This window comes from Pollachius pollachius, assembly GCF_949987615.1.
Source record: "Pollachius pollachius genome assembly, chromosome: 2".
Lineage (NCBI taxonomy): Eukaryota > Metazoa > Chordata > Actinopteri > Gadiformes > Gadidae > Pollachius > Pollachius pollachius.
In genome coordinates this window covers 31,093,362-31,105,762 of record NC_136935.1, presented here as the reverse complement: position 1 = coordinate 31,105,762, position 12,401 = coordinate 31,093,362, and the positions used below count along the sequence as shown (strand labels likewise).

General features: G+C 42.7%; 1 protein-coding gene across 1 annotated transcript; it reads left to right on the top strand.

The window, feature by feature from the left end:
* The first annotated feature begins 3,902 nt into the window (after nt 1-3,902).
* On the top strand, nt 3,903-11,739 carry misp3 (MISP family member 3). The gene is made up of 3 exons (XM_079730839.1): nt 3,903-5,305; nt 6,687-6,763; nt 9,510-11,739. Exons 1-3 carry the CDS (start codon nt 3,997-3,999, stop codon nt 9,597-9,599), a joined length of 1,476 nt encoding a protein of 491 aa, XP_079586965.1. The 5' UTR covers nt 3,903-3,996; the 3' UTR covers nt 9,600-11,739.
* Nucleotides 11,740-12,401: the final 662 nt, after the last annotated feature.

Sequence of the window (12,401 nt, the reverse complement as noted above, 5' to 3'; positions counted from 1 at the left end):
AAAACAGCTTATAACGGCTAATCACACTCACACCTGGTGGTATGATGTGGGACCTTTAAGCTTCATGGGAATGCGGTTGGGTGAGGGGATTTATACTTTTGAGTATATTTGCATGTGCCTGCATCCGTCTGCTTGTGTGTATGTTTGTGTGTGTGTGTGTGTGTGCGTGTGTGTGTGTGTGTGTGTGTGTGTGTGTGTGTGTGTGTGTGTGTGTGTGTGTTTGTGTGTCTGTGTGTGTGTCTGTGTGTGTCCCTGGTTATAAAAGTCGCATGATATTGATGTGATATGCGACTTTTATAACCGCTTGCCCACAGAGTGGGCAAGTGTTTTGGATGAGAGCGAGACAGAACTCCGATGATTCAGTGTTCTTAATGTGGTAGTGAAGGGATGTGATTACAGGGTGTCAAATGAAGACCAGAGAGCAGTGGTCTCTCTTAACGTGTCTCCTGCCTGTAGGACCCCATCTACCTGATGGACCCCATCCACCTGTAGGACCCCATCCACCTGTAGGACCCCATCTACCTGTAGGACCCCCTCTACCTGCTGCTATCGACTTTTTACTTTTTATTGCAGCAATGAAATGTTGCAAAGATGTCCTATATTTTATTTTCATAAAGTGGTCCCCTCACCAAAACAGACTTGCTTTTTAACATTTTACAACATGGTTACATAACAAACCATGATTTAACATCAGTTGATGCCGTAATAAGAATTATCGAATAGTATTAGCATAGGGCTTATGTAAGGGTAGAGTTTAGGGTACACAATTTAATAAAAAATTGAAAGTGTTGAAAGAGTTGTGTTAAAATAACGTCATAACACAATCCACAGCATGTACATTGAAATCTTGGGAAAAATCACATTGGAATAATTCTACAAATTGTTCAAAGACATCACTGTGTCATGGAAGGAACAGGTGGATTGTTCCAATGTTGCATTATGGGAAAATATGTGTGAAATACTTAAAATACTTGAAGTGGCAGTTATAAAAGAAAACCAAAATACAACCTGTCATTTCCAGTACAGTCTCTCGCTCTCCTTCTCCCTCTCCCTGTCTCTGTTTGTCTGTCTTTCGCTCTCTCCTCTCACCCACGACTGACACACACTCCACTACTCAGATGTAAGAGTTCCATGAGTGATGATGGTCAATGGAAGCCTTTCATAATGGATACACCCTGAATACATCATTTTGCTTGGGAATCCATTATTTATTTATGCGTGAGGTAGTTCTATTCCATTTATTTCTGCATGCAGCCTTCTCGCTTTATTTGACACTAGAAGCACAACGCACAAAACACCATTAGATCATCATATAACATGCGTCTACTCAAGGATACACCTGTTCCTGAAATAGAATGACTTTTAATTCGATACACTTTTGGTTGCCTGTGATACATTTAGTAAACAAGTCTAAATTATTGATTTTAAATTAGTTACTCATGCCCTGGACGGCCCACAGGTCCTGCCGATCATCTGATGGTCCTCATTTTCCTTGGTTGTTCATGGCCACAGTTTAAATGTAGAGCCAGTCAGCGTTGGGTATTCTGAACTGTTTGTTTTATCTATCCATGTGTCCGTGTGTCCATCCATCAGTCTGTTTATCATCCATATATTTATCTCAGCAATTCATCAACAGTTTTCCGGTCCCTGTTCCCCAAAATGAAAACCCGCAGACAAAAAGTGAAGAAGAAATGATGCAGACAAAATGTTATATTATAACAACTGGCCAGGGAAAAAGAAGTGTGTGTGTGTGTGTGTGTGTGTGTGTGTGTGTGTGTGTGTGTGTGTGTGTGTGTGTGTGTGTGTGTGTGTGTGTGTGTGTGTGTGTGTGTGTGTGTGTGTGTGTGTGTGTGTGTGTGTAATGGTCAATAGAAATAAAGAAAAAAGCAAGTCAGAGAGAAGATGTACTGATGGATTTCTCACTGTGGATGGCCAGAAAAAAACAATAAAAGCAGTTATTAAATAAACAAAAACAATATGGGGTAGACTCCAGTCATTGGTGGCGTGATCCACCATGTGTGTCTGCGTCCGTGTGTGTGTGTTTGTGAGTTTGTGAGTTTGTGTGTGCGTGTGTCTGTGTGTTTGTGTGTTTGTGTTTGTGTGTCTATATATATATATATATATATATATAAATATCTGTCTGTATGTGTTTATTTATGTGTGTATGTGTGTGTGTGTGTAGGCATGTGTGTGTGTGTGTGTGTGTGTGTGTGTGTGTGTGTGTGTGTGTGTGTGTGTGTGTGTGTGTGCGTCTGTGTGTGTGTGTGAACTGATCCCTGTATTGGCCTGTAAGCTGATTAAAGAGTGGTCACCTCAGCAGAAAACTTTATAAGTTGCACAGATTAGTCGTATGATAATAACTTAGCCTGCTGCCAGAGTCTAATATCAGATAGGATAAACAGCCCATAATAAACATGGGACAATAAACATTTTAGTAGCCACCATTTAAGGCAGAACACCCTTTGCAGCTGGGGCAAGATGCAGCATACAGAAAGTTTCATACCTGTAATTGCCTGTTTCTAAATATAATCTGTAAGCACCTGAAGCCCATTTTTATTTATTTTATTTTTTTATGTCCTCTTTTTGATAATTAATCTCAGGGCCAAGCTGATGTTCGGCCTACCACATGTAGCATTCATAAACCATGTACAAATCTAAGCTTTTTTTGATGATATAATATTCCAAGAAAGGACTAATACAACAAATTATTTTTCATATTACATCTGTTTAGAAGTGAATGTCACAGTACAATCTGATTCATCCACTTGACAAATCGTGTGCAATTTTCAGATATAAATGAAGATATAAATATGATATAAATATGATTTTCAGATATAAATGAAAAGATGGTTCCCCATGTGTTCAACTCTCATAATCAATCTGCTGTTCCCAGTTCTCGCCTCTTTCCCTTCAGACAACCTTGCCAAAAACGAATCCTTCCAGGTCAGCGGAGCAAAGAACTTTCCGGACTCGCTGGATGAATTGAGACAGGAGCCTTGGGCCCCAGCTGCACTGAACACCACAGGGTCATGGCTTCCTGGAGGAGGTCGTAGTTGTGCCAGGACATGAAGCAGCGCAAGAGAATGTCTGTAACAAAATGGTAAATGCACCAAGAGTCGGGAGCGAGGAAGAATCATGCAGAGTAGCTGGGTGTCAAGACATAACAATGGAAACAGAACCGCCTGAAGAACACAAGGACAAAGAAGCCCTTGAAGAGCCTATAAAGTCTCGCTCAGGCTCCTTTCCTGTCTCCTCCTCCTCCTCCTCCTCCTCCTCCTTGACTCCATGGTTCAGCCCAGGGGCCAGATGCTGAGTGGAGATCTAGTCTACAAGAAGAGACAGTTATGTTGATTACACCTCTGACCCACTGGAAAGCCTGACGTCTTCTGACACCCAAAATGATCATGAATCATTGTTTCCACTGACCCATGTTGAACCAGCAGACAGGGCTCCAGAAGACCGAGGGGATCCAAGAGAATGTGGAGGCTGAATGGGAGGTCACACAGGAAGATTCACTACTGCCTATTCTGTACATGTGTATTTCCAACCAGAACTCTTCAGATACTGCAGATCCTGCCCATCTGAAATACAGGCTCAGGGAGCTACAAATGCATTGGTGTTGTTAAACACTCAAAAGTGCCCAATGAACTTCGCAGAATATCCATGATCAACTTAGCCTGCAATTCTAGGGGGCCAACAGAAGGTGGAGCAACTGCCCTCAGGACAAGCTAAGGGTGGCTCCGAGGGACACAACCAGGAAGGAGCATAACAGGTGCACAGCCAGGGGTTTTCACCTTTGTCTGCCGTTGCCATGGAACCGGCCAATCAGAATGCGGACGGTTCTCAAGGCTTTGGTTGTGTTGTAGCTGAGAAAGAAGGGCAGAAGAGGGCGGGGGCTCAAAGGGACAAGAGAAGCCTGCCAGGTGGAGGAAACGGCAGAGCAAAAAGAAGGCGGACTGGGACAGTGAGTTAGAGAGGCTAACGCATTCAACAGAAATGGTTAGATGCTTGGAAATTGAAGAAAGCCCGGACAGAATAAGAATGACAGAAAAGCCAAGCTCTCTTTCTATCCCCAAGCTCAATGGTGGCTCCAAAATGGACAGTTATCCCTACGAAGACAACCTGAGTGACAGTGGAGTATCTGCAGACTTCTCTACAAGTAGCACTTTTGACAACCTCAGCATCAAGATCAACGAGACACCTATCGAGCAGGAGATCCGGCGGGCTGTACGACGAGAGCAGAGCCTACGGAGATCTAGGGGGATCATACATGTTTCGCCCACCACAGAGTATGTGGAGATCGCTCTGAAGAAGCCTGTTTTGTACTCCGGCCTTCCTGTGAAGACAGAGCAGAACCAGGGCAAAGACAGACAGATTGCCGGTAAGAAGATGCAGAAGGAGATCCACGCGGAGGTGCAGAGGGAACAGGCTCTGGTCAGGCTTGGGACTGTCCCGGGCGTCTACGACAAAGGCACGGTGCGGCAGCTCAAAGAGAGGAAGCAGCTCTTTGAAGCCTTCCAGGAACCCAGGGACTTGTCCGGTAATCTCACCCCGAGGACGAGTGCACCATCCTGGGCTTCCGCCAACGACCTTTCCCCCAGGGAAAACCAGGAGAAGGCCTCGACAGCAGCCACCCCTGCAGATGGCTTGTCATCAGGGAGGGGACGGAGCATGGACCTGCAGAATCAGAAGCAGCAGCAGCAGCAGCAGCAAAGTCCCGCAGCCCCCCCCTGGAACAAGTCCGGGTGTTCCACCTCCTTCACATCTCCCAAGGGGCCAGGGTTATCCGAGGGGAACGGTTGCCAGGTGATCATCCTGGAGAGTACCCTCCCCTCTCTTAGCCTGTACCCCCCGCAGCCACTGGAGCAGAATCAGAGAGCAGCCCCCCTCACGCAGAAACAAGCGGCCAATGGGATCGGCTTGGGGACTTCCAGCGCCTCTGCGTCCCTTGGGAGGGAAGATGACCTGGGGAGAACAGAGGGAGAGGAGGAGGAGGAGGAGGAGGAAGAGGAGCCACTTCCCAAGGAGAACCCTTTTTTTAAACTGCGCCCCTCCTTAGCGGTGGACAAAGTGGAGCAGGATATCAGGGAGGCTCAGCAGCGGGAGAGAGAGCTCCGCAGGCAGAGGACCAGCCTGTACGGGTCTGCGAGGGCCAGGGGCGAGGACAAGGCCAGAGGAGGGGGATTTGTTAATGGTGGTGGAGAACAGCTATCCCCATGCTGTGTTACGTCTCCTTCCGTCAACCCGCCGGCTCCTCGTTCCCAGCTGGTCTCCCTGAGGCCCAGGCTGGCTGGGGCCCCATCAGGTCAGTCCCGTGTTCAGCTTATTGGTGGTGGTGGCGGTGGGGGTGGTACGGATGCTTTGGTGTCCCGGTCCCTCTGTGTACAGTACACCTATGCTTTATGAGTAAAAACACTGCTTTGTTGTGCTTGGAAATGTGTGAATGTGTGTATGTGTGTGTGTGTGTGTGTTTGCGTGTGTGTGTGTGTGTGTGTGTGTGTGTGTGTGTGTCTGTGTGTGTGTGTGTGTGTGTGTGTGTGTGTGTGTGTGTGTGTGTGTGTGTGTGTGTGTGTGTGTGTGTAGGTGTGTGTTTGTGTGTTTATGTGTGTGTGGTGTTTGTTTGTGTGTGTGTTTGAAAGAATCTGCATAAATTGTGCGTGTGTGTGCGTGTGTGTGTGTGTGTGTGTGTGTGTGTGCGTGTGTGTGTGTGTGCGTGTGTGTGTGTGTGTGTGTGCGTGTGTTCTTGAACTTTCTACCCTGGAGCGTTCCTCATTGATGGAGCCTTGGTGGAAGCTGCATCGCAGGGTGGCTGGAGCGGCCGCTGCAACCTGTCCGACGCACTAACTCTGTTCAGAGTCTGCTTACCATCACTAAAACACAGCAGCAAAGCCTCATGACTCACGCATAGAGCCAGCAAATTCAGCCGGAACACTTACTCAGAGGTGATGGATAGGCCTCAAGTCCTTTTTGTTATTGTGGCAGTGGGAGAGAAATGCCTTGAAGAGACTCATTTAAGAAGAATTAAACGTGGGAAACACACTGGCAGCAGCTTCAGTTGTGTCCGGGGTTGCAGGGTTCAGTCTCATCGATCAAGAGCAAATTGCGAAAAGGCACACACGCTTACACGTTTCACGTTTAACTTACACTAATTTGTTTAAAGATGGCGTGTTTGATTGTCTGAAAGCACTGGCAAGCACTTTGAGTGTTTATTTGCATGGGTGCATATTTACATGAGCAGGTATGCACCAATGGGTGCGTTTGGGTGTGTGCCGGGAGGATTATTCAGACCAGTCCGTGTCAACACCAAACCTGTATTACTCCAAACCGAGAAATGAAGAGCAATGATTGTTTTATAAACAAAGCGTTCATGTTTTTTAAAAGACATGGGCTTGCATTACTTTCAATCTCGTCCCCTCAATTTTCATCTTGATGACCCAGTTTGAAGGTACAAGGGTCCATTTTGATGACTTTCATTTTTTATCTAAATGTTTTATTTAAATCTGCCCGTGGTCACGAAGCCTCTTGTGTTCCTATTGCTTTAAAGTAATCCCTCATCTCGTTATTTCCTTACAGTTTGGCTAAAGAACAAAATAAATCAAAGTGACTCATGTCTGTCTCTCTGTCTCTCTGAGTCCCCATCTTTGTCCGTTATTTATGTATTTCTGTTTTCTTATTCTTGTTCATAGCGCGCCACTCTCTTGGTAGACTGGGCCTGTGGCCCCCCCCGTCTCAGGATGGAGAGAAGAACGATATCCAGCTGGAGGTAGGCCAGTGCTCGGATAATAGTTACCCATAACCACACTGTTTCTACATCCCCTGAAGATTGTAGAAACTATGTGAGCTGTGTGTACATCTGTATCTTTATGTGTATCTGTATGCTTCAGTACGTTTCGCTGCCAGAACGATGGTCTAGTACCGAAACGCTACAACCAATAAACAAAGAGTTGCATTCAAACCTGCTGAGTGCAGTCATCAATACCTGCACTGTGATACTCCAACACACCGGAACAACAGTTTCAGTGCGCGGGTTCCTTTAAGTCAACAAAAAAACATGAATATCAGCATGACTGCTAATATCTATGCTATTTTGTTTGACCTCACGTCGACCTCTGCAAAGGACACTATGGGTGTCAGGAGCTTTCTGTAATGGCAATGGTGGCATTCCTTTAGCTTCCTTATGTATGCACAGTGGTTCAAATCCCAACAAACATCTAATAAACAATAGCTCACTTAGCTGATCAAACCAATTTAGACACTAGATTCTGTCCTTACATTAGAATAGCATAGGCCTGAACAGTGACCTTGTTAGATACATCAGCCTTTAGCAGTTATCAAAGAAAGGTTTATCTGACTATTTGAAACAAACAAGAGATATGCCACACTGTACAGACATAATGAACATTGCTTATGATTAAGATAAGAAGAGTCGACCAATCGCTATCGTGAATGAATGACAGGAAGAAACCATGTCTCTCTCTGGGCAAACCTTAAAGGCTGTTTCACTGACTGGCAATGGGCCTGCCTGGACTTTATACCGCCACTGCTCTAGTGTGCTATGCTATTAGTTTGCAGTAAGCATTCACTTGAGCTTTAGTAAAATTATTTTGAGGATTGTCCTGATTTAAAGAACAATGGTTTTTCATACTTTTAAAAATAATATATTTTTTCTGCTTTTATAGGTTAACCTCTTGACAATTATGGTAATTTTCTTGGAAGAAATACATAATCTTTATCTTCTTAATGGACTGGAATTTTTCTAGTGAATGTCATTGAGGAAGTATCCAGTTCATAGGGGAGGTTATCTGGCTCATTTCCTGGAGTACATTGCTATATGATTAGTATTGCTAGTTATCTAGCACACCTATAAAGGACAATAGGGTATCATGAAGCATATGATGCCAAGTGGTGTGAAGGTGTGCCAGCCTATTAAAACACTCCTTTGTTCTATCATGTGCTTCATCAGCTATTGTTCTTTGGTCAAGAGTTTGGTTAGGCTTTGACCTAGCTTCACCCATACGTGAAGGCTGGTATGGCTTCCCCTGAGGATGTGATCACACACACCCTGAGGTGTGGTCCCTGCTTCACAATGTCACCGAGACGTGGAGTGCTCTGTGGGTTTGGATTTAGCTTGCATGCGTATGTGTTTAGGAATACTGGCCCTGTTCTCTGATCCAGTCCCCCCCCCCCCCTCTCTCTCTATCCCTTTTTGTGGCCAGTTGGATGTTCTTGTATACAAAAGGCAGAGGGCAACATTGAATAAGTGATTATGCAGGGAAATGGGCCTGTTTTGACTGTTGCCACAGTTCACTGATAATATTAAACACCAGACCCACTGCTCTGGTTCTAATAAAGACATGTCTTCTAAAGGTATAAAGGCACCTTTGTATCGCACCCCTTTCTATAGAGATTACGTTGTAGCTTGACGGTAGACTTTAAGAATAACTGAATAACTATTACTACTAATAAAGTAGTAGTAATAATAATAATGATAATTGATCATGAATGAATATGCAACTTCATGAATACTCATTAGTATGCAATTTGTAATTAATTATATATTGTTAATAAAGAATATTATCTATTTTATGTAAATATGTTTTTAAGGTGTTGAAATGAAATGCATTATTGTGTTTATTTGTGTATAAAGCTTTATTAACAAAATGTTAATATTTTTAATAAAATTATCTTTGAAACCATCATCTCATGATGGTATTGTAATAATTTTTAACTGATGATGAATTGCATGTTCATGATTAGTCATTTTTATCATTTGAGGTTGCCCTGGCTGACCTTTAAGTCTGAGTAGACACGACATGGCATGCCTTCACAGAGTGGCACTTATACCGACGGCACAGGTGTGCAACAACAACAGTCAACAAGTTGACGTCACAACAAATTGACTGCTATGGTGAGCGTGCCATGTTTAGAGGCTGCTCCCGCGTTGGTCGGTTCCATCTCACAAGATGGCACTCGGTGTGACGCAACCTCACATTCCCTAACAGTTGTTAGGTTATACTCTGGCGTTTTCTTAAAATAATAACTGCAAACCAAATTATCTTGGGTGTCATGCTCCGACTGAGATAATTGTAATTCGGCAAGATGACTTGTGAAAGGTGAGCCGTCAGCCTTTCCAAAGCAAAAGCCCTTGTGTGTAAAGTTAGAAACCCTCTTGAGCCCATCAGGAAAAAGGCTCGCAGGAGGCATGTGATAAAGCAGAATATTATACATCATTATACACATTATGCACACAGAAAATAAACCCTGGAAATAACTTGTGCTTGACGATATATGTTATGTAAGGATTTAAAAGTATTTCAGCCTGAAGTATTCTTTAAATGCATATTGGATTTATACCTTGAATCGCTACATAATGGATTCAACATACTCAAGCAAGAAATGCATTAGTCTGGTCTTTGCTCATATTCTGTTAATCTCTCTCTCTCTCTCTCTCTCTCTCTCTCTCTCTCTCTCTCTCTCTCTCTCTCTCTCTCTCTCCCACTATCCCACAGAGTCCCAGGGCTGCCAGACAGAAGACGCCTCTGCTGCAGCACTGGGAGACAGGACTGGTCAACATGGGACACAATGACGAAGACCAGTAGGAGGAAATACTGAGAGAGGGGCAGAGAGAGTGGGAGAGGAAGAAAGAAAAGGGGGACACAGAGGGAGAGAAAGAGAGGGAGAGAGAACGAGAAAGAGAGGGAGGGGAAGAGGGGGGAAGAGAGATAGAAGAGAGTGAGATAGACAGGAAGGGGTTGGTTTCAAAGCCCTTACCAACAAGAATGAAGAACAAAAAGTGTTGTTTATGATAGGAATATAACTTGATTGAGGTTTGACTTAAGGAAATGTGATCCGAAAGGATGGAGAAAGAAGGATATGGTGGGAAGAGCTCGGAGAGCCCTAGATAGATAGATAGATAGATAGATAGATAGATAGATAGATAGATAGATAGATAGATAGATAGATAGATAGATAGATAGATAGATAGATAGATAGATAGATAAATAGATCACAGCACAACAACACAGAACAAGACAAAACAGAAACCAAAGGCACATAATAAAATATGTAATAACAAACATTCTAAAAGGCACTAGTGTGTGTCGAGTATGGAGATGAGTCACATAATTGAATTCAATGGTACACTTGTTTTCAGAACACCCCTGATTTTCTAAATTTAATTGCCCGCCCCAAAAAACCACCACCATTTTTAACCAGCTAAAACAGCCTAAACAACTACTTAAAACCCTTTCAAAAGCAGATGCAACCAAAGTCATATGAAAAGTGAACCTGAGGTTTCATCTGTAGCCCAAGCATTATGTATATTTTATGTAATTTAAATGAAACAGAATTAATTATATTTTTTTAATCTGAATAATCTTTCCGGTTGTATTACCTTGTGCTTATAAATACTTTTTTATTTAAATTTGTATTAACCTCTACTTGGATTCTTAAGCATGTCTGGGTATAACAGATTGAATATTCAGTCAAATCACTTTGTCATTCATCGTGGTCTTTGTATAGAACATGGATTGAGATAAAATTGGTTATTCTATCATTTACGTCTTAATATTGTGTTTTTAGTGGCATTTCCATGTATCCATATGGATCGTCTGCTTAATCAGTACAGGGCTAAGCAGTTCACAGTTGTTCAGAAAGTTTGGGTTGATATGATTTTTTTCAAACAATTATATTTTATGGAGCCCATGTTTTTTTTTGTTATTATTAGTGTTCCTATATTAAAATTAAAGGCTTAATATCAAAACATTTATTGCATTTTTAATCACAATGACCGGAAGTATACAGGAATGTTATTGGTAATAATTTTGTTTTGGTCATGGTCATTTGTCATTGTTTAGTCACCATGAAATGATTTGTCATTATGGGTATATATTGTTCTGTTTTACACTGCCAAAGCGCGTTCCATGTGAGACATGGCAAAACAACGTTTTCATTAGCCTTTAGGTTACATTATATGTACGGTGATATGGGATTTTACAGTCGACAACTCTCTCAATGCATCGCAAAATAGTAGTATCACCAACAAAGAGTACCATGATACATTCTGATGTAAAACCCTATACTTATCATATCCCTATACTTTATTGAGGAGGCTTACCAAGATAATAGAATTTATGTTTGTAAAAATACAGTCATTTACAACACCAGAGTATTTTACAACACATGTGAGGACAAGGCGTTTCACAATTACCCATTTTACACACCAACTGTTCTACTTTAGCCTTGCATCGCCAGATGTATTGCAAATTGCAATGGAACCTCTCTGTTCATGTTAGAGTTCCAAACGGCATCCCCAAGGGGTGCAGACAACAATGCCTCTGGATGCAACTAGATAATAATCGTAAGTATAGTTGACCTAATGAAAAGGCTGCTTATATCAGCGACAGCCATCTTTGCTGTTGTCTAAATGCCTCTAGGGCGCTCCTCTGCCCTGTCATCATAATAATTCCATCTCATGTTAGATAAATGGTTGTGTTTGGGCTGTCTATCTTGTACCGGGCAGAAATCGTTGTGTATGGGAGGGGAGCCTGACATAATCTGCAGAGCAAATGAAACATGAGCTCGCAAGATTTGTTTGGTTACCAGGCTAGTTATACTTTGTGATTAGCGTTTTAATATTACAACTTATCGCTGTCCTTCTTTAATTTGGCACAAGAGAAGGACGATGAAGGGAACTTATTGAATTAGAAGTGCTTTGTTTTCTGCTCAACCTGCTTGCCGACGTGCCTCCCAGACCTAATTTGCTTGGCTCATCATCAGGTCTGGTAGGTCCGCCATCGGCAGTGTATTTGTTGATAGGTGTCATCAATCAACCTCACTTTACACTCCATTTGATTAGCTTCAGCCAGCCAGTTAGACTAATGTTACCCCTACCAATTTCATCAAAGTTATAATGTACTGTGTTCAAATAAAACAAATTTGATCAAAATCAGCATAAATAATATTGCCGTCCATTGTAGGAATGTCCAAAATGGCCCAGCCGGTTTCGTCCTTGTCCGTGGTTGAGGTTGAATAGTAAAATAATAAGGTCCTATCCTCAGTATGGGATATCCTACCTTTCCTAACCACCTTTCCTTGACCATGATGGAAAACATCATGAGGTCAAGGAAACATGAAAAGTGTGCATGTTACATTTTGGCCTGTTAACATGCAAATGATCTGTCACAACCGACTGGTTGTTCCATTCTTACATTATAAGGGTGTTATAATATTCTGATCTGAGGGTGTTACAAATTCTGATCCACTAGGACTTCAGACATGTTTGGTTTTCAGAGGTAGCAGTGTCCATAGCAACCACCATAGCAACGTTAGAAGACGTAGTATATTACATGTTGTCAGCCATGTTGTTTATTAAGACAGTAACTTGACAGTCATGTGACATA